A 25371-nucleotide genomic window follows, 5' to 3' on the forward strand; every position below is an offset into this window, starting at 1 on the left:
CTGTCTACATTTATAGAGCAGTATAACATTTTATATCCATAGAAAATAGTAATGAGCAGTGATTGGTCGACGCTCATGTAGAGTAATAGTAATAAAAAATACCCGAAACAAGCACACACATTATAGGTGGCGCATATTTGTTTATTGGGCGATCAATGTCTTTCGCCATCAGACAGTAATGTATAGTAATATTTGTATCGTGCCTCTTCCATGTAGTGACTAAGTCTGGTAAATGAAGTGCACATTAACAAGAAATTTTTGAATAGCTGGTTTCAGACTTAGAACGCAATATAGGGCTATATACTAGTGTTCACCAATTTCAGTGATTGAATCACTTCTTATGTTTGTCACCGGCGATGAGCCGTACGTTTTCGACAGTGCTCAGTGGCCGCGATACTTGCTAGATGGGCTAGTGACGAGGTTCTTGCAGAGCGCAGTATTTTCATACGCCGGAAAAAAGTTCCAGTAACATCAGCAGCGCTTTCTTAGCGCTTTGCATGTTCCCAGAAGGAAACCTGCAACCCTCAGCTTTCGCGTCTTCTGCCAGCGTGCCATTTTCCATGTTGTCTAACCAACCTGTACATTCTGTACATTCTGTACAACCTGGACAACCTACTTGTGGAGCCTATCTCTCGAATAAACACACTTATGCATGAGTGACACGCCACGCGCACTCCTAAGTAAATAATACTTTGACAGGTGGGAGCTTTCCCACAACTGTTGGAAAAAAGAGAATGTGCTGGGGCAGGAAGCCTGGGTCCACCAAAGATGCCAAAAATTAGGCCTTATTTCTGTTGAGACTAAATACTGTTATTTTAACCTCCTCCTCACGCTTCTTTTTTCTAAAGATGCATGCAACTGTGCACATCCTTATAGAATTATTCGGCCTGCAAAAAAAAATGATAATTTAGAATAAGATGCACCTTTTGGTTTCTTGGATGCCATCCCATGACCAATTAAACGCGTGCAAACATTCGTCGGGGTATTTAGCCTTCCTTCCACTGCGGTGACGCGAACCGCGATTAAAAGCGGTAAGCATCATTGGAAGAAGCAGCAAGTAGGCAAAATGCGAAATATTTGAGGATAAGGAAATCTTGAGCCACGATGATCGTTGTGCGAGCACACGACGTTTATCGTTGTCCGCCATGAGCTCGATTATCTTTTAAGGGTGTGGTAGGCAATTCATTGGGTCAGGCGGCTCATTATCATTTTTTGTTAGTTTCGGTTGCTTATTCCTCAGGCTTTGCTTTTTTTTATTCACTGTCTCGTTGTACTACGTCAGCGGATAAAGCATGTAAAAAATGTGTTGCAGTTCAATGATATTTATTTGTAGGTTCAGCGCTTGCTTACGTCTCATACGTCTCCGAGTTTCACGTTGTGGTGGTCGACATAGCATAACGTGGTTACATGTCGCATTGCTCCAAGTCGGTCCCGCAAGTGCACTGACGCGCTGCTGATTTTTATCATATTTTGCCCTCCACCTTCATCTCTATGCAAGCACATTCACTGAGCTTTGAAAAGATGAAGAATATTGCTGGAAAATGACAACGAGCTTCTCCCATTCATTTAGCAGCACACCTGGGGCATTCACTTTTCAGAATAAAACATTCCTAACCGATTCGAATCAGAAGTTTCGCTATTCGTACACCTTAGATGCAAAGTAATATTATCGCTAGAATACTTCTGACTGTCGCTTCAAGCGACGCGACAATCTTCGTGGCGGCGTTGAACGCACACGCAAAGCGAGTCGGAACGCAAGGATCGGCCGTGACCACAGCAGGCAGGCCTTACCGGTACGTGACCCGCGGCACGCGTCGGTTCCGTTCGCCATTGTTGTCTGCGTGGACGGCGTCGTGAACAATGGACGAGTGTGGACAGCTGAACCAGCGTCATTAGAGCGTGCGTAGTGGCTTACCCCGGTTTAACAAGCGACCTTAGGAATGTTGGCACAGAGAGCGAACTGCTGGAAACGGGCTGAGTACGCGTTACTGCTTGACATAGAGAGAGAGAGAAAGAGAAAGAGGTTTAATGCGCCGAGCGGCCATTTTGTCTCCCTTTCTTTTTTCACTCGTTTCGTGCCGGCTATGCTCCTCTTTTTTTTTCGTTAATTTGGGGCGTTGCCATTCTCTCCGTTTGCAAGCTTTACCACAGTTGGGCGAGTCCGGTTGCGGAACCTCTGTAAACCGAAGCCGCTTTGAATTACGTGGAAAGACACATCGGACACGCACACAAAAGCGCCCGTCAATGCCTCATGACTGAGGCTGGAGATTCGGGTCCTCATATTGGCGGACGTTAAAGTCAGCCACAGAAGCTACGCTAAATTTGTTGTTATGCATGCTAACGCCATGTTAACGTCCCCTTCTGCTTCCCATTTATACGTCAACACTGCGAGCGCGATGAACAGAGATAATTGTATGATATGGGGGGGAGGCGAGGATGGAAAGGGGGAGGCCGAGATTTACTGCACGACTGCTCATGAACACTGATATGTGAAGTGCGCACTGGTGATGCGTTGATTATAGTCTTCACAAAGGATACTCGGGGAAAATAAACAGCAGAAAATCTGCTTACACCAACCTTATCTTTTAGCTCACTAGACTTCCCGTACGAAATGTTATACACTACGAATGTGTTGAAATGGTGAGCTTCATTAAAACGTCTACTTTTGTATAATACCTTACACAGGATGAATTCATAGTGACCAGCGCACCCGGAAATAAGAACATTGCGAGCGCATGTGTTTTTTTTTTTTTCACACCGAAGCTGGCGACAGCCTAGAGCTGTTAGCTGCAACTAAAGCAATGAAAATTAGCGGTGCCAGTGAGCGGAATATGACGACCTGGAGTAGATAAGGCTTGAAGAAGACTAAAGGTCAGCTGCGTCCGGCCATGTGCTTAAAGCAGTAAGAAGGTCGCAAGGTTGTTACGTAGTCAGTAGTTACTTTCAAGCTTTCCATATACCCTTAGTCGACACTCTAAGTGACGTGCAGTGCAGATACCAGTTTTTCCTGATTTTCTGTGAAAGTCAGTGTATGGAGAGGTGGTACGTTTTGATAACCAAAAAAAAAACAGCAATTACCACTACAACACAGTCATTCATTTACGTTACAAGAGAGCACAGATGTATTCACGAACGACGGTCATCTTAAAGAGTGTGTATTAGTTCATTGTTATCATAACATGTTCTTTGTTGATTGGAATATCTCGCACTTTTCAAAACTGAATGACCAATTCAATCTCCACTTTCCTCTCCAACTTGTACAGGACTTTGGTCAAATTCATCGCGGAGCTTCATTTCGCAAGCCTATTTTTCATCATAACGCGCGTCGTTTTTGGTATTACTGCGGCCGGCACGTCGCGTCGCAGATTGCTCAAATTACATACGGGGCTTGTCTGCACTTGCCGCATTCAGAGGATGCAGGGTACAGTCAGAACAGAATACGTGCATGCTACCGGAGTCTCGAGCAAGTGAGAGTAGTCTCGCGCCTCTTGCATTTTGTCCGATCAAGTTTCGTAAGTAGAGCTAATCTTTACCATGTGAAAATTAGAGGGATATTTGTGACTTAATAGCTGCCAATTCTCGCAAATGTTGCTACCACACAACGCCATTTTCTTAACAATGTTCGTTCCTCGAAATCCGCCCGCATCAAATGTTGCCTAAACATGTGTTGACTCTCATTTCACGGTTCATTCATTAATTCATCCAGAACACCTTAAAAATTTGCACCATATGATTGAGGATTTTGATTATAAGTCTAGTAACATTAAATGTCTGTATAGGAAGTTCGAATTAAAACTGTAGCTACATCTGACGTAAAAATGAGTTATGAGTGTTTATAGATTATTTAGAGCAAAGTGCATTTGGTCATTGTTTGCAAGGGCCGAGTGTTGTGCTGACTCATGTTCTTCGCTCCTGCGCTTTTTTTTCTTTTGTCCCGGTGTACGCGACTTGCTGCCCTTGCTAGTCTCTGTTTGAAAATTGTCACCCCATATTTAACATGAAAGAGGCACATGATAAAACGCTGCTTTTCTTGCCTCTGTTTTTTTTTGTTTGGTTTTTAGTGCGATTCGGTTAAAAAAAGAAAAGCCTCGTGTACGTTCTTGCTGCTTTCCCATGTGTATGACGCCTTAGGACAGTTACGAACTAAGCGCGTTTCTGATTTCACCATACTTCCCGGCCACGGCGGGCGCACTTCTGTAGGACTGAAATGCAAGAACGCTCGCGTACTTAGACTGAGGCGCATGTTAAGGAATCCCAGATATTCCGAATTTTTACGGAGCCCTCCTCTTTGTGGTCTCTCTCATAGTCCCAGCGCTGCTTTTTGAGGATCGAAATTTATAAATTAATTATGGTTTTGCCACACTTACAGACGGCTGACTTATGTGTTCCTAACAAGTGTTGCCGGAGTTCTAAGCAGCACTTTAAAAATGTCTTGCAACATTTCGTTAATTCGACCTCTGTCAGAAATTTTCCAAGACTGAGATAGTAAAAAATGGTTTATTCAACTTACCATATAGTCCTCTTACAAAGTAGCCCTCTCTGCTGTCTATGTACCATTGCAAACGTGTCTCGAGGGAATGAAAGGAAGCAGACAACGCTTCATCCGCGGTGTTCTTTAGCACAATTGTTACAGAAGTTTGGAGTGTTGCTATATCTTAATGGCGCTCTCTTTCCAGCAGCCATTTCTCAAGTGGGGGAAAAACAAAAACGAATCACACGGAGGCAGGTCCCATGAAATGAGGATGCGGTAGATCAGGCATATGGTATTTGGCCAGATATTACTAGACTGACCAAGCAGTGAGTGGTTTACCACTGTCCAGATGACGAAAAACAAGAACGTCGCCGAATCACATGGCGCAAGCGTTCTGGCGTTTTTCATCTATTATTTGATGTACAGCAGATACGCATGGTGCACAAACTTCATAGCATCACAAAATACGATCAGCAATGTTTTCATTTTTAATGGTCATCGCTTCGCTTGTTTAGGGGAAGATGAACAATGACTTCGCAGTTGAGCGCTTTATCGCTTCATTTGAGTGTCATACTGGTCATACTAGCAGCACCAACTTTCATCTCAGGCTGTGATGCTTAACACAAACGTCGGATCCACTTCTGGTGCTTTCCAAACGTTAAGCCTTAGTCTGATTTCTTTATATTGGTCTGTTAGTGTGCGAGGTATTGCTCTCATATTCAGTTTCCGTTTCCATAAGTATTTGGGAAAGATGTGGCGACACGCACTCATGTTCGATTTCAGATCTTCGGATATATGCGCACAGCAACACGGCAATTTTCATGCATCAATTGCATCACACGTTCCATATTTGCAGCTGTATGTGACATTGACGGGTGGCCATCTCTAGGGTCATCTTGCACAGAATACCCACCGTCCCGAAGCCTTTGGTGCCATTCAAAAAGGCGGATTCTTGATAACGGTTTGCCACCTGACATGTATTTAGTTAAACACTTCGTCTGTGGGACATACAAACCATGTCCCAATATCCGTGCACTGTTTTTGAGAAAAATAGGACAACCAACTTCGATTTTTCCATAGGACGTCTCAAGAATACTGTACCTGGGCATTTCTTGGCGCAAAAGTGAATTGCTGTCGTCCAAGAGGCTTTGTCTTACATTTTTCTTATGACAGAATTGTGTTTTCTTATAACGTCCAAATTAGAAGCTAAGGCTATCCAGCCTTCAGCTCATGTGTACACATGTATTTAGCCTATTTTCTGACGCGATTTACCTTCCTTCGAAAATTTGAGTCAGTATATTGTGACACTTGTGCCATCTGTGCACTTGGGAAATATGCCCACGTCACAGGAGCTGATCGTCACAGGATATCAATTGGGCGCCACTGTAGACACTGAATACTTCCTGAGTAATGTTTCATGTCTCACTTAGGTTTTCGCTAGCCTACCCCTAAAGGTATTGTTAACTCACTGCTCGGAATTTGGGTCCAGCTGTCACACGTGTAATGTCCAATTAAACGTGCCAACAAGCCGAACCGGGGGGGTTTGCTAAACATAGCTCTGCCGCTTAGTGAATTTACACAGAATGCCTTAGGCTGTCTTTTTTGAGCAGATACAAAGCGGCTCAGTAACACCCGTTTCTTCAATTCGAATATCGTAGAAAAAGAAATGACAAATCAATCCTGGAACTTTTCTGACACTAACAATACTAACAAAGCTAAAATTACACTCGCAGAGTTAAAGTTTCCCACCGCCAGCGGGGAGCAAGCATGCTTGTCCTAGGTCACACTTTCTTTTTCTTTTGCATGTACGATAAGATTGGGTGAACTAAGCATAGAGAAAGGAATTCGACAAGAGGGCACACTCGGCGAAAACTGGCAACATGAAATACGTCACGTAAGTATTAATGTCGACTGTTTGCTGCCACGCGCATTAAAAAGAAAGAATGTGAAATGGAGTTAATAGACATTGTTTTATTTTTTTATTCTGTTCCGGCAAAACTAAAGAGCTCTGTTTATAAATGAAGTTATACTTTGCCACCTTGCGTTAGCTAGCGACAGGTCATTGACGCGCCAGATGCATGCGTCATGCGTCAGACACGCCGTCGAAGCGAGCGAGGCCGGCTGAGCATGTGAGCGCTGGCCTGTTCGGCAAGCCGTCTGCCTGTTTTTTTTTTCCTTTTTTGATTAGGCCTCGTTTGTTGAGCTTCCGGCGTGTCGTGGCGTTTGTTTTGCACTTCGCACGTCACCACTGCACCATTGGACTACGGCAAGGTGATAAATTTTGTTTGGAGGTCTGCGACGCATTTCAAGCAATTAGGCTTACGGCACGGAACCTAGACTTACGACGCAGTTAGCAAAAAAGAGCTTAGCCGTCCTGGCATAGTTAAGTCGAGTTAATGACTCGTACTGGGAGATGTTTGCGACGCTTTCTGTGAGTCCCACATTATTGTAACTAATTTCGGTAGTTTTGGGGCGCGCTCGCTGCGCCTGGTGTTGTCCCGCAGTTAACGAAAAACAGTTCAGCCGTGTGACGTAGTTAGTTTCGCGTGTATAGAACCTTACTGGGACAAGTTCGTGACGCTTTCTCCGACCCTGAGCATTATTGTAATTCGTTACATTTTGTGATGATGTTGAGGCACACTTGCCGCGCCTGTCGTCACGCAGCGAAATGCAGCTCGGCCGTGGTGACAAAGTTACTTTGGCGTGTACTGAATCTTAGTGGGACAAGTTTGTGACGGTTTTCATGGCCCTGCAGCAACATATACCTTCTTTCGGTACTCACGCTTGTCGAAAACGCAACGAGCGCTTGCGAAGAGTGATAACACGGGAGTGTGTTGCTTGCGCCGGCAGAACGCGCGAAAGATAATGCCAAGGAGATCAAACACCAGGAACTTGTAACTCGAGAATTCTGTCTTCTGAACGACTGAAAGTAGGCTTTGCACCCAAGCATTTGTCTTGGGTGTGAGTAGAAGGAATTCTGCGAGCGTCCAGCATGGTCTGGTTGAGGGCTTGTGTTGTGGCCACCTCTGTGTGTTTGTTGCGTACTATCACGTCGATTGTAACCAAATTCTTTTGGAAACGCGCTGTAGCCTGTGTATTTGTGCTCTTAAAGTGCAGGAAATAAGGCCCGGGAATGGGGGAATACATGGAAATCGGATGTTTTCGTGATATGTTACGTACGGTACTGCTTGGGACAAGTCATGTATATTCTACGCCATGTATGTAAAAGCGAATTGCATTTGTTTGTAATGCCGCCCACTCACCACTTTCGCACGTTTTTTTTTGATAAAAGCAAAATGACACATGCTTGTAATTTACGTTTTTCAGCTGACGTCGTCCGGTGGAGCTTCGTACGTGAACTACTGCTGCTTACCTGGCGCCACAACGTTGGACGAATGCACAAAAAGCCCGGAATGAGCATTTATATAGAGTAAAATAAACAATTCCTCATTTCACAAGGCGTCTTACCTCTTCCTTATGAAATCGTACATGACACATGTATATTCGATTCAGGCTTGTAAAAATCGTTCGCAATAATTTTTACTTAACAATAAAACGATTCCGCACCAAGACCGCACGCGGTTGAGAAGTATAAAAGCAAAAAAAGAAAGATGCCGCGCCGATCAGCGCAGCCGGCGTGAGCGTTTCAGCTAGCGTTCAAAACGCGCGCGCCCAAAACAGAAAAAGTGTGGTTCAGGTATCAATGTCGGCAGTCGATTCGGCTGCTGGGCTCTATGGGAGTGTTCGCGCTTGCTGAATCCTTTCTCTATGACCTAAGTTTATGTAAAATACTGTAATGGACGGGCCAGGATTGAGCCTGAAAAATTACGCTATATGGTAGGAAGCTATGCGATATATTTCGTATATATTATGTACAATATACTTCATATTTTGTTGCACTTCTAAGGTTTCGGAACTAGATAAAAATTATAGCAACTCTATAAAAAATAATATTCTGAGGTTTTACATGCTAAAACGATGATCTCATCTTGAGGCACACCGTAGTGGGTGACTCCAAATGAGTTTTGACCGCTGGGTGTTTACCTGGTTGTATGTGCACTGAACGCAAGGTAGACGAGCGTTTTTACATTCCACGGCCGTTGGAATGCGGCGACCACGGCCGGGATCGAACCTACGACCTCGAGCTCAGCGGTGCGAAGTCATAGCCAATGAGCTGCTGGCACTGGTGCCAGTTTATGAGCCTACAAGGCAATTATAATTGCTAGTACGGTGATTGGTTACGGCGGCATAGCTTCTTTCTTTTTTTCTGCGAGAGAAAGCATTCGGCTGTCACAAAGTTTTCCAGCTTGCGCGCACTGTTTATAAGACGTCACTGCTTCGCCGGCGTTGACCTACGCGATTTCAGTGCCGTTGGTGTGCTTTTATACAATTCGATAATGCACCGTACATAATTTTTTTTACATTGTGGCGTGCTGGTGCTCGTGCATTAGGTGCTCGTGCATTAGGTTCACCTGAACCCCAGGCAGTCAAAATTAACCCGGAGTCCCCCACCATGGCGCACTTCTTATTCAGATTGTGGTTTTTGCAAGTAAAATACCAGAATTTATTAAGGTATGGGGTTTTACGTGCCAAAACCACTTTCAGATTATGAGGCACGCCGTAATGGAGGACTCCAGAAATATGGACCACCTGGGGTCCTTTACCGCGCATCTAAATCTAAGTACCACGGGTGTTTTCACATTTCGCACCCATCGAAATGCGGCCGCCGTGGCCGGGATTCGATTCCGCGACCTCGTGCTTAGCAGCCCAACACCATAGCCACTAAACAACCATGGCGGGTGCCGCGCCCCCCTTTAATCCATTAGAAAATTATAAAAGCACCTCTGTGCACTACTCACGTTTCAAGATCTCTTTCGTACTCGGAGACTGCACTAGTACTTTCCTGGGAGTGAACCTTGAGCCCCATGGCTGTTTCTGTGGCAAGGAAGAGAAAACATACTGACAAAAAATATTCACGTATAGCATTCTCATCGTTAAATTTTGTGCCTCTGAACCACTTGTGTGCAGTGAAAAATGCTTTATTTGTTCACCACTGTGTGTACATGAAAGCGATATAAATCGGGTCGCCAATTTGCGGCGACACCTCTAGAGGGTGTATGGTAGCGCGATTAAAAGACGGTACAAAAGAAGACACACAGGGACACACACAGCGCTTGTTTTATCCCGTCTTTTAATGCGCCATGGTACCCCCCCTTGAAGATGCATTACCAACAAGCCCACATTGCAAGCCTCGTGGACACCTCTAGGTACACCGCTTCGTAGAACAATACATTATTCTGAATGAAATTGTCATCAGCAGAACTTGTTCATTAAGTTCACTTTGCAAAAGGATCAGCAGCGCAAAAGCTACAATGACCGCGAGAATAGCGGGCCTACAGTAGGTATTCTGCTAGAGAGTTCAACACGGCCACAATTAACGGATGTCCAGTTATGACAAGATGTAGTGTCCTTAGGCTCCAGCGAGGCTGGTTTATAAAAGCGATGACGCCTCACACATAATTCGTTAGCACTGTAAATAAGTACGTTACCGTTGTTGCCACACATAATTTCACACAGATAATTTTCAATTATCTGTGGGAAATGGGTTATAGCTTCTCAGGGCCATGACAAGGGCCGTGCTAATATTAATCGAAGAAGCCAAGTGTGGAACCATGGAAAAGTTGGTAATTCATGGCAACAGTCAGCCCAGTACGAAGGTCGAGTGTACATAAAAGAAGAAAGACGCACTGTGTTTGTTTTTGTGAATCCTAGTGCACGTTTTTGTCATTATTTGGAGCAGGTAGGTAGTCGTGAAGCCCATGACAGTAGGCGCATCCCGAGGGGAGATGGATTAGTGCTATCGACGTGTCCCTTTATCCCACAGCCAGCAGCAGACACTTTTTTCCTTCATAATGAGGAATTTGGAACCTCATGCTTAAAACACTGCTGGGCAAAAACATTAACATAAAAATTCAGTGCCATTCCACTCTGTGAAGGTGGATGATCAGCGAAGCTCTGTATGTGGGCCCCTTAGTGGCGAACTGTCCATTGCCGTGCGTCAAACGCCGTATGCACATAAATGGAAGGCGAGGCGGGACTAGTCGCTCCTCCACGATGTTGAGCCACGGAGATAATGTGGCATAGGGTAGTATATATACCCATGTATTGTTGCAAAACACGCCACTTCGCCTTTTACTAACGAATCCCGGCACGTGGAACAGACATGCATCTCACCGCACTGCAAGGGCACACACTGCTCAAACGTAGCCAAGGCGATCGTGCGTTGGTCGACGTCCCGCAGTACAGTAATGGTTGTGAGGTCACTCGAAAACCTCAAGCGGTCATACACGACAGACACCACACAAAATTGGTTCCCTGCAAACTTCCTCCGAAACCTGGCGCGGCTCCGGTGAAACGTTCCAAGTTTGCTGGATCGGGGATACATGGACGGTTCGCATTTCTTTCCGCATCGTGGTCCTGACGGGCAGCACGCTTAGAGGACCGCTACCACTGGAGAGCGGAAGGAGATACGCAAGCGATTGGAACGCCGACAAAGAGAGGACGGTGCGAACGTAGGCACGGCCGACGAGCGTTAATGTGTAGTATCTGTTCTTATCAGCTTAATATCTGAAACGGGTTGTATTTGGACATAAGATATTAGACCTATTTTTGCAAGCTGCCGGAGTGCTTAAAGCCTTCGTCACCTCCGCCGCAGGTCGGCCCAGTATTGCACTAACTTCGGGATTGGCCAACGTATGGGGTGGAATTCTCGATCTGCACGGCTCGATATATAAACGCACGCATTTTTTTTTTCAGAACATAGCCATATACAGCTTCGCTGTAAAATAAGATGGCGTGAAAACTCGCAGCGCCCTTTTGACGCAGAGGCACATGAGTTTTAATGGAACAAAGTTTCTTCATGTTCACCGCTTACCTCATGCAGTTTCGGGAATTATTCGGTGTAGGCAAAGCATTGAGGAGATGGCAAGGCAAAACGGCGTGTCAGAATGCATTGTGGATTTTGGCGATGATCGCGTAGCCGGAACCGCCATGACGGAGCTTGCAGAGCAATTAAGGGGAAGTTTTCTTCAGCTTTAAAAGGCGTTGAGGCGACATGCTGACAGGTGCCACCAGCGCCACTACGACGAGAAAGTTCAGAAAGCACAGTTATTATAGCCGAAGCACACTGTAGAATGGGGATTCAGTATATCTGGCTTAGAATGAATGACAGAGTGTGTGCATGGACTTGTTTTTCAGGCATAAACCTTCCACCTTGATTGTCAGCCAGAAGAGCGCCCTCTCTCTTTATAAATAACTTGTTACTATGCGTATCAACAAGTTATGCGTATGCTTCTTGTTGGTGGGCCGCGCATCGGGCTGGCACTGGGGTAATCGTCCTCGAAACCAACCATCGGTCAAGCAATTTGCTTTGCTTTTTAGTGACCGACAGTTTCCATTTGGAAGCCGACGACGACATGCCAAATCGCGGGTCAGTAGGCACCCAAAGGAAGCTTCGCTTTAGCATTCTCGAGTTGGACATCACTTTACAGTTTCACATATAATACTATAAGAAGGAGGTTGTGGCCAAGTACTGCACCAGGGTGGCCAATCCTGCTCTGGCGAGGGAGTGCGTTACGGGTTATGGTCACCGGGATCAGGCCGCACTCCAGGCCTGTTTACAATCAAGAAAAAGAAATGGGCATGGGCAGGACATGTAATGAGGAGGGAAGATAACCGATGGTCATTAAGGGTTACGGACTAGATTCCAAGAGAAGGGAAGCGTAGCAGGGGCCGGCAGAAAGTTAGGTGGGTGGATGAGATTAAGAAGTTTGCAGGGAAAACATCGCCACAATTAGCACATGACCGGGGTAGTTGGAGAAGTTTGGGAGATGCCTTTGCCCTGCAGTGGGCGTAGCCAGGCTGCTGCTGCTGATGATGATGATGACTATAAGAAAGCGTGAACACGGACTCTGGTGAGGGGCCCTTGAAGTGTCACATGTGGCGATGCTCGGCGTGTTTGCAGACCGACAAGATATACTCTCTGGAATAGAATTCCTTCTCTAATTCATACGAGAAACATGGTGAAATTGCGCGCGCAGATAAAGTAAAAATAAAATCAGTGATGAGCTCACAAAACACTTTCATTAGAACCGGGCCTCGTCTTCAAGCGGAAATGACCGTAGGATTTACAGCATCTGGTATTCAATATATGAACCAAGTATACTCGCCTGGTATACAACTTTCTCAAAATACGTGTGTCTAGGTTTTAGGTTTATTTCAATATCGCAACACAGAGTTGGACGCAGAAAAATAGCAACAAAAGCGTGACGAGATTTGTCCTTTAGTAACAAAGCAAGCTCAGTGTACATTTATCTCGATTGTGGCAAATCAGTTGTCTGGAATCCCGCGAGGTGGATAAAGATTTATGAAAGAAAAAAAATGTCATCCACTAGAATGTAGCAACAAGCTATAATGGAAGCCGGCACGTGTTTCTCAGAACGACATCTTCGCAGTTGAGGGAAACCGAGTCAGAATTTACTTTTACTCAACTGCGAAGCTTCCTTTGAGAAGCACGCATGCGCTTGCTTTTGTAGCTTTGTAGTACCTTCGGGGGGATGACATTTTACCCATTTCATGTCCGGATTACTTATTTATTTTCTCAGTGCATGAAAGCAACCTTTAGACAAGTGTGATAAAAAATGCAACTCTTACACTCGTTTCTATGGGTGAATGCAATAATTAAACGCATCTAGTGTGTTCACTAGATGGTATGAGCCCATATGTGCACGCGTTACCTCACTAAAGTGGGGCTACAGAATACACGCCACGTCCTCCTTCATTCCTATACACGATACGAAAGCTTCAAAAGTAATATCAAACCCCGTTGCTGCGACTGACGCCTAGCCTTCTTTGAAAAAAATGCTATTCCTCGTGCGAATGGTGTACCAGCGCACGGTTAGCCGTGCAGTGTCTTACATCGTTCGGTGCGGTTTTGGCAAACTTCTTAGAGAGAATCCTTGTAGTGTTTAAGTGCGTAGTCCGAGTGGATGTGGCGCCATCAGGGCGCTGATATGTCTGGCAGCGTTCGCAACGCGTATGCACTCAGTCTACTCACTTAAAGAGCCTCACCGCAGATTGTTGCCAGGGCGCACCTTGAGAGCGTAGGGAACAGGTTGACGTACGTCTCGTTCGCCAGCTGGCTTAGTTCCTGAACAAGCCGGTCGCCTTGGTCGTTAATAATGGGCAGGAAATTGTCCAGCACACGAAAGTGAAACGCCGGCGTGAGGAGCTTCCGGTGCTGCCGCCAGCGGGCTCCATAGCTGCGTGGAGACATCGCGCGACGCAATTACTTCTGCGTACGATACAGTTCTAGATTAGGAGACACAAAAGGAAAGAGGCTCGCGTTGCGCCTGCATACGCTAGCCTCCGCTTGGGTCTCAGATCAACCCAAGATGGGTTTGGGTCCTTGAGTGGTCACTCCGCTTGTCTCTCCCGAACATAAAACTTTTTAATGATAGGACACACTGTTTGCTAGCTTGGAACTGTTCTCGCCTACAGCATTTGTCGCATTGTTCGCCACGGTTTTATGAAGGGCCGTTGCCGTGTCCTAAAGCTTTCATGAAAAAACAAACAAGCAAACTTAACATTACAACTTGATTCAGAGATATTGTCATAGACCAATTTCGCCGAAAAACAACAAAAAGAAAACAATATTTCTTTGACGCACTTATATGGCATAACAGCATTTGACTGATATCAACGAAGAAGTTTCAGATGTAAACAAATGGCTTGCTCTTCACTTTATGTACCTGGTAGCTTCATTTCCAATTATATTTTTATGCGCCGTGCTTCGGGTCCTAGCAGGAGGGGTAATAGTTAGAAGCTATAGAAATTATACAATAAATATCGACCAAGTTCTAACTCAATCAAATACGGCAACAGAAAGCAACGAAAATATGAAGTACGAAGTAACTAATTACATTCATTCTTTAAAAAATGATACAAAATAAGATACAGTACGAGGAAAAACAAGGATCTTCTGGATTTCGCCAGAGACTTACCTGGTCAGCAGGCCTCCCGAACCTAGCCACGGGTGCATATTGTCGTAGATAACGGACTTCTTGAGGTTGGATGTACTTGAAAGCAGTGGCTGCAATAATATTTGCATACGCATGAAATTCTAAGGCATGAAAATTCTAAATTAATGTGCGCATGTGGAATTAAAGAAGTGCAACGCTCTACTGCTTATTAATACGCGTACATCGTTCGGCGTGTTTTGATGGCGATGATTGTTTTTCGCCAGATTGTCGGTATTATTGATTCGTCGCTCGGCACGGGACGCGCGTGCTGTATCCGAACACTTTAATGTTGTCGCGGATTCTGTAGCCAAAAAAAGTCTTGCGTAATCAGATTGTCCACGTGACGCGAATGCTATTGTAGATTCTTGAAGGTACGTGAGCATGAGTGAATATTGCCAGTCATGCATGTGATGCAGGTATAGATAGGGGATTTACTTGAGCTATGACTAGATTTTCGATGGCCGACGACTGTCGACACTGCTATTATGGTGCTTTGAGTGTTGCTTGCTTTTCTGGGTACAAGTTCGCCCAAATGAAGAGTGAAATTCTGAACTCACGTTCTCCTCAGTATTTGATTATTTGCCGTCACTACAACGTGACAATACTTTTTAAACAGGGCGCCGTATACTAATCACGCTGCAGCATTCGCATAGGAGTACTGTATTGAAAATACTTGTGAAGTGAGCAAAACCGAGCGAAACCAACAGTGATGAATACGAACTAACCTCGGGCAATATGTATGATTCCGACAAACAACGCCTTCCTCGTCGCGTCAAGACGCGCTCTTATAGCACGGACTGAAATCTGAGCTGATGAGCTAGATAAGAGTGCTGAAGCATTACAATTGATGCAGTAATTTCTTCAAGAATTCTCTCAAACTTGGACGATCTCTGTAGACGCGTGTATTGTTACCGCATACAAACTTCGCAAGAGGCCTTCGGCCTCAAGAAGAGGTGCAGCTCAGCCAAGCTGTACTTGCCCTCACCTCCCCCCCCCCTCCTACACATATTTTTTTAGAGAACACTGCAGGCCAAGTAGGCCCATGCAAAAGGGGGTACAGTACAAAATAATGAAATCCAAGCAGGACAGTGATTACACACAAAAAATGGTACAAGTACAACAATGTCATCACTTGAATACAAGGACTACCAATGGAAAGGAAAATGGTCTAGTTCCTTTGCGAAATCCGCGGACACAAAAATACTTTGGGGTAGACAATTCCATTCTCATACGGTTTGTGGGAAAAAACTGTGCTTATATAAATTTGTTCTAGCAAACAACGGCGCTAGAGAAACATCATGCGTGTGGCGTGTTCTCCTCGTAGACACACGCTGGATGCAAGATGGTAACGTAAATTTGGTTTTCCCAGAAAAACAATTGTGAAGAAACATTATGCGATTAAATTTTCTGCGTGCTTGCAAGGTTTGGATATTATTTTGTTTCATTAGAGTAGAGGGAGAATCTTGCCGTCGATATTTTCCATAAATGAATGTGACTGCCTTACGCTGAACCCGTTCGAGTTGGCTGACGTCTTTTTTAGTGAAAGGGTCCCATATTGAAGCGTATTCCAATTTGGACCTAGCGCAACTGTTTTAAGCTAGAAGTTTGACATTTATAGGCGCTGATGCGAGTTTTCTCTTCAAAACTCATAACTTCTTAGGGCTGATATGCAAGCGTCACAAATGTGGTTAGACCAGGACAGGTTACTATTAAGAGTTATGCCGAGATACTTATGCTTTTTAACTTCAGAAATGTGGGTGTTTTGCACCATATAGAGAATAGTATTGGATTTTTTTTCTTTGTAACATGCATAAGCACAGTCTTTTCCTTATTAAGTGTCATGCCCCACTGCGTACATCATTCCTCAATCGCATCAATAGTTTGCTGCAACAAATGATGGTCCTTATTGCAAGAAATTGTCTTAAACACTGCACAGTCATCCGCAAACAATCTAAGAGACAGGCCATCCACAACCACATCAACCAAATCACTTATATAAATAAAAAATAACAGGTGTCCCAAGACACTTCCTTGGGGAACTCCTGAAGTGACACTCAGAACACTTGAAGAACAGTTGCTGACTTGAACAAACTGTCGCCTATGTTTGAGGTTGGCACCGGTCCATTGAATGATAAACGCTGGAAGACCTGTTGATTCCAATTTAAGCAGAAGTTTTCAATGAGGAAGCTTGTCAAAGGCTTTGCAGAAATACATAAAAAGATCAGAACATCAATCTGCCCTGAAAAGTCCACCTCATGAGACAAAACGTGCACTGTTGACAGAAGCTGCGTAACGGTAGACATACCCTGTCTAAAACCATGCTGATGAAATGATAAGACATTGTGTTCCGATAAGAACCTCTGTATGTAGCTGACAATGACATATGTTCTAACAATATGCAGGATGCACTGGTAATAGACACAGGCCTGTAATTAGTAACTTATGATGGATCGCCCTTTTTATATTTATTTATTTGTACATACTGCTGCCCCTATATGGGGCTATCGCAGGAGTGGGTTAGACAAAAACAAAGTAAACAATAACAAAACAATAAAAACAATAACATTAACACATTAACATTAAAAACAATAACATTAAAAATTCACAAGAAATAAGGCAGATGACACAAATGAAACTCAAAATAGCAGCAACATTGAGAATCAGTACAAAAACGAGAATATATATAGGTATAACCCGTACGTTCCGCCAGTCATCTGGTATCCTACTTGTACCTAGGGACAGTTTTAATATACTGGTCAGTAATTCGGATATCTGTTGAGCAGACCACCTCAAAAACGCATTAGGAATGCCGTCCGGCGTGGTGGACGTTTTGAATTAAGGTTAAGCAGCATGGCTTTAACACCTTAGCAAGTTAATACTAACCGATCTGCTGTGTCAATGTGCAAGCTTTGAGGCCTGAACTCATTATATTCTTCAAAGACGCTTTGAAAATAGTGATTGAATTCATTTGCGATTTCTTCTGCATCTATGAAAGCTAAATCACCTACATTTATTTTCTTCATCTCTTGTTTAGTGTTCCTGAGATGACGCGAAAACTTTTGGGGGTCGGTTTTAATGAATTCACTGAGATTTTGGGAAAGACACTTACCCCTTGTGCACTTCAGTGTAGTTAATAATTTTTGCTTTACTCTTTCAACTTGTAATTTGTCTTTGTTCTGTTTTTCCTTCAGCCTCTTAACTTTTCTTTTAAGCTGGGTGATGCCACGGAGCATCCATGGTTTTTTTTCACGCCTAAACTTCTTTCTCGCAGGGATAAAATTCTCACTCTAATACTTCAGTTTTTTTATACTGTTCCCCCAATCCTTCAACCTCGTTAGAGTCTGTAATAAGATGAGTGTCTAAATAATCAATTATAGCGACGTCATCGGCATGGTTGAAATCCCTGATTAAATTTTCCTTCATGGTGTTAACAGCTGTAGGAGCAGTCGTCGTCCACGAGAAGGATACTAGCCTGTGGTCGGAAATACCAGGCTCGACTGTGACCGTTCCTTTACTGAAGATCTCGCTAACAAACCAAAGGTCCGGAATGGGGTTTCCGCGCTGAATTTATTCCCGAATACATTTGGAGTTCGTTACGTTTATGTTCATTCGGGTGAAACGCTGCTGTACCACCAGAACCACCACTATTTTCGGGTGCTTTATGTGCTCCAGTCCTTGACGTACCAAATTCAAGGAACTTAACCAGACTACGTGAGTGTTGCTCTGTGGATTTTTTAGTCTACAAATGCGTATGATCAATGTCATGATGGCGGATAAAAATGCTCATAATGAATATTTATTCGCAATCACTATATCTCAAGTCTGACTTGCATGGCGCTTATTAGAAACAGATCCATCGTTACCTAATAAACTCAGCTAATGTAGAAGTGAACTTGAGTTATACGGAATGAACTTTTAGTAATAGAACGAGTCGGAATTATTTGAACGCATTTTTTACAAGGCTGTACAACAACCTATCATTCTTTAGTTATTCAATTTAGACTATACTATTATTCTATTTGGACAACATCCAACGACTTACCTCTGCTGTCTCCGCCGTGCAAAGGAACACTATTGGGTTAAGCCCTGCATATATCTTGAAAAATCCTTTCGGCCGGTGGACTTCACTCAAACCCCGAATCCATTGAAAAAACTCTGCAAAATTATAAAAAAAATCCTGCCCTGAGTCTTTGGATCACTCATGATGAACGCGTGTATAATTATTATTATATTCTCGGGTTTCCCGGGCTAAAACCACAATTTCATTATGAGGCACTATGAGCGCCTGTAATAGCTCACTTGTAGAAATTTGGCCAAATGGTCAACATTGGGTGGTTGGAGGTTCGGATATTTACCTTTATTGCACTTATTTGACCTCGTAGGCAAGCTTCTACTGATTCCAGAACTTGTGGTTCTTCTGGAACGTCACCCTCTCGTCCACCTTCAAACTTTTTTTAGACTTGAAAATATTGCACATCTCTAACGCTAGTTGGTTTCATTTTTGCAAATTCAATGAAGCCAGTCATGCTGCACTGGGCTTATCAGCCACAAGCATGTTAATGAAACGGAAACGTCCTCAAAGTACAGCCGGCTATCCTTTATAAGCACGGCGCTGTAAACCCAGATCTAAAGGATGCGCTTGTGTGACTTGGTGATTTAATAAACAATCGAGGTGCCCGGATCGACAAGATGAATTACATATTACGCCAACCCTCCCTCTATTTTGTTTTTCATTTTGCACATTAGAAAACGTGAATCATGACGCACTGCACTTATCCGCCATATGACAACCATTGCTCGCAATACAGAATGGGATAACAAAAAATCTAACAGAAGAAATCAGAGAACATTGCAGGCCCTACAGCAGACAAATAGCACACGCAGTCTTATGGCAAGTTTCCATGCCAATCAATAAAAGAACACTAATATTCTTGTCCCCTACGTCAAATTCCAAAGGCCTGAAAGACGCTTTAAGCCACGTAAATAATTAAGTCGAAAGCTAAGATAAAGAAAAACGGGTTTTGACTACTACTACTACAAAAAATACGCATGACATTCAAAGTATGCAGCGGAGCAAAACGCAAAGAAAAAGGCACTCACCCACTGTGCTCCCGGCTCGCCTAGGATTTGTAGACAGGGAGTGCAAGAAGTAACGCGGCGTGAACAGCAGAGGCCAACGGCCTCCTGGCCCAGGAATCTCTTCGAGCGCCCTGAGCAGCCGATACTGGTACCAGCACCATAAAATTACCTTGGCTGCACCGCAAGCGACGAGCAGGGCCGCTACGGCTCTACACGACATCCAGATCCAAAGAGAATAGGTTCGAACCGACGCTGTCGTATTCAACATAGCTCCCAAAGAACGGCTGCCCAGGCTGCTTCCCGGGCTCACGGGTAAGATGAGGCGCATCGGAGCAGACTGCCTTCATCGCCACCGTAGCGCCGCGCCAAGAAGCCGAATAGGGAAATGAGCCTAGGACTACAATACTACATAAACGTGCAGACTGCTTTCGGCTCACGCATACCACACGACACAGGGTGAAACGGTGACGAATGGTTCTTTCTGTCTCGGTTCGTTTGTCTTTCTCGGTTCCCTTTTTGGCAGCCATAACTTGCTCGGCAGGGTACGAGAACGGATAATGGAGCAAGACGGCGTGACGGTCAACACAGGGGCATAGAGGCCCATCTGAGGCGTCGATACGCGTTGACGGCACGACGACGACGACGCTTGGTCTCCCGCCGGGCTTGCGCAGTTTGCTTTTCTTCGCCTCCACCACTGAGCTTTAACTCTTTCAGCGCTAAATCTCGGCCTAATATCACGCGGCCGTTTAGGTGTCAGGAACGGTTCGAGACGAGAAGAAAAACAAACTAAACTTGAACATTACGTTGGACATTGCAGACGATGGTGCTGCGGCACGATTTATTGTTTCCCGCTGTCGCGTGCTGCGCAAGAAGATGAAGGTACGTGAGCGACCATATTCCCGCCGAAGGAACCGAGTCGGGTCCCTCTCTGTGTGTGCACAGAAGCGCCCCAAGCGCGCACAGAGTGCAAACATGACTGGCGGTATTTGTTCTTTGGCGAGGAAGAGACGAGGAATGTTTGCTTGCAGCCGGAGGATATTTTTCGTAAACCAGACTGTTTCCGTAACACGAAATCTTCCCCTCGTGCGCACAGTCGTACTGGTAACGTACAGGCAATCATACTCTTTTTTCCTTGATCACTCATCGTGGGCTGTGTCGGTTTTTTTTTTACATTTCGCGCACTTCTCACCAGCCATTCACACAGAACAAAACATACAATCAGGGTCGATTCCATCAGAGACGGTGGAATGCTCTTTTCAACGTTACCCATGGTGTTCCTGCGAATGTTCAGACTTGCCAAAAAGAAATGGTGTTCTGGAGTTATGGACACACAAACACTATAAAAGCGAGCCAGAAGGAAAATTTACAAAAAAACCGTGTTAGGAAGCCGGAGGTGTGATCGGGCATAATACAAGCATATTATAAAAACTGAAAAAAAAATGCCGTCACATAGAATTCTTTTGTTAGTGGCATGTTATCTTTAGATTTAGATGTAGAATGTAGTGTGAAACGGCGTGCTATACTTATCGTACACTCAACTCACAGTTCACTAGGGCTTAAGAGTAAACTACTGTCCCTTTCGAATGTGGATTCGTAAGGGCTGCTGGCTTGCTGTAGTATTTTCTGAACATTAGCGTAGCATATGCTGGAATGCTTTCTATGTCGCACGCTTCAGTGAAAAAAACAACAGATTGTTATACCCCCCAGCCTAAGGCAATAATTAAACAATAAATCGAATAATACTTCGCAACTTAACTCTAACTAAATTTTAAGGAGGCCACTAAAACTAAGGAATTAACTAACATAACTATTTACCTTAGTTGAGAGTTAACTGTCGTAACTGTACAGGGTCAGTTGTTACCTTTAAATGCATCTCACGAGTGTAACGAGGAAATATTTCTGCGGGATTTGAAGTGCAGAATTTCTACAATATTAGGTTTTTTAGTTACCGCGGCAGATGTAGTCGCCTATAGGTAGATAGTGAAAAGTCGTATAGAGTAAAAATGAGAAATGTAACAAATTGACCAAGTCTAGTTTAGCCTAATTTGCAAATCTATCGGTTCCACCGTCCCTCTTAAAATCTGCATTTTGCACGTCCGGGACTGTGTGTTCCTTCCATTTCAACTCCATTCCGAAATCTCAGGCTCTCATCGCAGACCCATTCCATCTGCTCAACTTGGTGCCATAGTTATATTCCCGATACATTAACATGTTATTCCAAGTTCTTAAATATGTGGAATAGTTCCGGTATCATCTGAACTCCGGAGTTGCCACTCCACAATTCAGGTTCAGACATTTTCGCGTGATGGTAGGTTTTCGCGGTATGGTAGGTTTCGCGGGAGGTAGACGGAAATTTTGAAAGCACAGGAGTGCCGACACAGAAGGGAGGCGAGGGGGGGGGGTGTCAGTCAGTTAAGAAATGAGACAGGGCTGTCAACGACAGGACTTCGGCCCTTCTTCCGTTTGTTCCTTTTGTGCCAAAGCCGCTACAGTGCCCGAAGTGTCAAAGAATAGGGCATGTTAGTGCGGTTTCCACAAATGCTGCAGTGTGCTGACGATGCTTTGGGTCGCACAGCTCCGACGCCTGTAGGGCAGAAAACCTAAAGTGCGCCAAATGTCAAGGCTTTCACGATACATCTTCAAATAACTTCCCACATGTGAAAAACTAGATTGACGTTTTGAGGCAAATGGTCAGGGATAGTTCGTCGCACAGGGAGGCTGCCGCTAAGGTGCGACGTCGGCGTTAACACAGCCGGAGATCTAGGAAATCCACTGCTATTGCTAAGGGTGCACTGCATCCACTGACAGTGCACACACTTCCACAGACAAGTAGCAATATTAGCAGCGAGGATCTTAAGCAGAAAGTCTTCAATAGCATTGCCTCATGCGAGGAGTGGCCGCCGTGGCCACGGCTAGACCAACCCATGGAGCAGCAAGACGTAGCACGCTCTCCGACTCATGCTTCACCTTCTGACAGCAGCCAAGACGATGACAAACAAGTTGTCACTATGACAAGGCACTTTTTACCACGCCACGAGTACTACTGACAGCCATACACACTCCGGGAGCTCGAGATGCGCTTCAAATACTGGATGCCCTGAAACTAGTACTGCCCAGTTTTGAGAAGCACCATGGTTGCTCCTCTGCACTCGTTCCTTAAGGAAGTCAAGGAAGCTCCTATCTTCCAATGGAATGCCATAGGCCTTAAATCCCTCATTTCGGACTTTTGTCCCTTTGTTTTTAAGAACAAATTTCCAATAATCGTCATTTGTGAGCCAAACACTGAGAGTGCCATCCGCCTATCAGGATGCGAAGCTTTCATGTCTGTCACCTGTAGCGAGCGCAGCAAAGTCGTCATTTATGTCATATGCGATTTCGCTTATGTTTTACACTCAGTGGAACCTGATGACAGTCAGTACGCATGTTTGACTATAAAATGCATGAGCGTCGCACTCACGCTCGCAGATGCCTACATTTCCCCTTCGAATCGACGTGACAACGCAATACTAAGTGCAATTTTAACAGCGACACCATGACCATGGATTATTACCGATGATTTCAATGCGTATCGACCGCTATGGGGAAGCTTAAAGATGGATTGTCGAGGAAGACGTGTACTATCCTTCGCGTCAGACCATGAACTCTGCTGCCTAAATGATGGCACTTTTCTGCGAGGATTGATATACAGCAGCTGACTGGACAACTTTTCTTTCAAGATCCCTCAGTGCCAGCGTGAAATGCTTTCCGGACAACGAAACATATGGTAGTGACCACGTTCCAACATGTGTTAAAATAGACGGCACATTCTGCCACAACTCTTCAACTCATCGACTGGCCTAAATATACATTGATCATGAAGAAGAATTGCCAAAAGATAGAGCATTGTCTACCTGGCAACAACGAGGACCTAATTACCGACGCTGCTCAAAAAGCCACATCAGTCTTTAGGCCTAGAACTAAATTTTCTGAATACAAAGCAGAATTGGAGCGGCTTCGAGCAGTTCGCCGTCGTGCGGAACGGAGGTACAGGGGTACCAAGTCCATCTACGGCCTAAGGAAGGCGAGACGCCTACAGAAGATGGAGCATCTGATACACTCCCTGCAGTCTCTAAGATGGAAGACTTTCTGCGATTTCCTTGATCCGCAAAAACCCCTGTCACATATATGGAGAATGGTGCGTGGTCTTCAAACGTCACCGCAACAACGCCACCCGTTCAAATGCCTGGCTGTTTACCAAGGTCGGCGAGAGATCGACCTAGCAGAGGACTTCTGTTTGAAGGTTTCTGGTCGACCGTCCTCGTTCCCCGCACATGATCCCCATGACGTTCAAGTCTCGCGAGATTCTCGTATGTACAATCAGTTTTCCATCGAGGAGTTGCAAGCGGCGTTGGCAGCGTGCAGACATTCCTCATCACCTGGGCCTGATGGATTGACCTACGCAGCTCTTGGCAACCTAGGTCAAACAGCCCGCTATGCTCTTCTAGACGTGTACAACAATTCATGGCGTGAAGGAGTTGTCCCTGCTGCATGGGAGTCCAGCTGCCTTGGGCATCTGCTCCAACCAGGCAAATCACCCCTAGACGTGGTGTCTTATCATCCCATTGTTCTGGCCAGTTGTCCACAAAAGGTGATGGAAAGGAAGTTGCTAACACGTCTAGAATGGTATCTAGAACACTACACGATATACCCTGACACTGCGACAGGCTGCCGACGCGGAAGCTCGTATATAGATGTTATGGATCTTGTCTCCTCTGTTCAGCTTGAAAAAAGCCTAAGGAGGCAGTCGGCGGCGATGTTACTGGACGTCAAAGGCGCTTATGACAACGTGACCCATCGAGCCATCCTGGACGCCTTGGGCGATGTCGGCCAGGTGGCCTTGGTTTATGATGGATATACCACTACTTGAAGGACAGGTCATTCTTTGTGCAAACAGAGGATGGTGCGTCATGACAACACAACACCTACCGTGCCGTACCACAAGGCGGAGTCTTGGGCCCCACTCTATTTACCCTCGGGCTGATTGAACTGGTTCCTACCCTTCCGCAATCCGTCTGTGTCAATCTATGCAGACGATATATGCATTTTTTTCATCAGAAGTGCCGCGTCCCCAGGTGCGCGCCAGACTCCAAAAAGCAGCCATAATAACATCAGGTTATCTTCGAGCATGAGGTCTCGACGGGTCCTGCGAGAAGTGCTCTATGGCCGTTTTCACGCGCAAAGCAATGAGACCGTTCGTTGTCAGAATCAATGGACAGCTTACTAATTAGAAGAAGACGCACGGCTTTCTAGGAGTGATAATACATCCAGACCTCTCCTTGAGTCTTGATGTCTCCTACCTAAAAAGGAAAATGGTCATAATAGCCCATGTGCTCAGATTTCTTGCAGGATAGTCATGGGGTGCGTCTGTGAGTGCGGTGCTCCAACTCTATGACTCACTGTTTCTGAGTCTCCTACGCTATCGCTTGCCTGTACTGGGTTGGACCAGTAAGACCAACCTATGTGCCCTCCAGTCTGTGCAAGCGCAAGCTCTGCGAACATGTCTTAGCCTTCCCAGGTGTGCATCCACGGCAGCAACAATAGTGACCGCACATGAACACCCCATCAATACCGATATTCAAGCCGACGTTTCAAGGATGAACATCAGGCACTTCGCCCGACTTCCATGGTCTTATCTCGCCTCCTTTCCTGCCGCTCGACCTCGTTCAGCGTTTAGCAGGGTTATGGCCTCCAACCATGGAACTT

The 25371-nt window shown here is 45.1% G+C and overlaps 1 protein-coding gene and 1 pseudogene across 1 annotated transcript in view; one reads left to right on the top strand and one right to left on the bottom strand.

The window, feature by feature from the left end:
- Window positions 1-19966, bottom strand: part of LOC139060229 (cytochrome P450 4V2-like) — a 39055-nt gene extending 19089 nt beyond the window's left edge. Inside the window, exons 1-5 of the mRNA XM_070539288.1 lie at window positions 19651-19966; window positions 18593-18705; window positions 14533-14621; window positions 13601-13791; window positions 9331-9406 (exon numbers count right to left, since the gene is read on the bottom strand). Of these exons, the coding sequence (XP_070395389.1) occupies window positions 9331-9406; window positions 13601-13791; window positions 14533-14621; window positions 18593-18705; window positions 19651-19957 (776 nt within the window). The 5' untranslated portion in view covers window positions 19958-19966. The remainder of the gene's footprint in view (window positions 1-9330; window positions 9407-13600; window positions 13792-14532; window positions 14622-18592; window positions 18706-19650) is intronic.
- LOC139055045 (U2 spliceosomal RNA) lies at window positions 11050-11229 on the top strand (annotated as a pseudogene).
- Window positions 19967-25371: the final 5405 nt, after the last annotated feature.

The sequence above is a fragment of the Dermacentor albipictus genome, chromosome 1 (assembly GCF_038994185.2).
Source record: "Dermacentor albipictus isolate Rhodes 1998 colony chromosome 1, USDA_Dalb.pri_finalv2, whole genome shotgun sequence".
Classification (NCBI taxonomy): Eukaryota; Metazoa; Arthropoda; class Arachnida; order Ixodida; family Ixodidae; genus Dermacentor; species Dermacentor albipictus.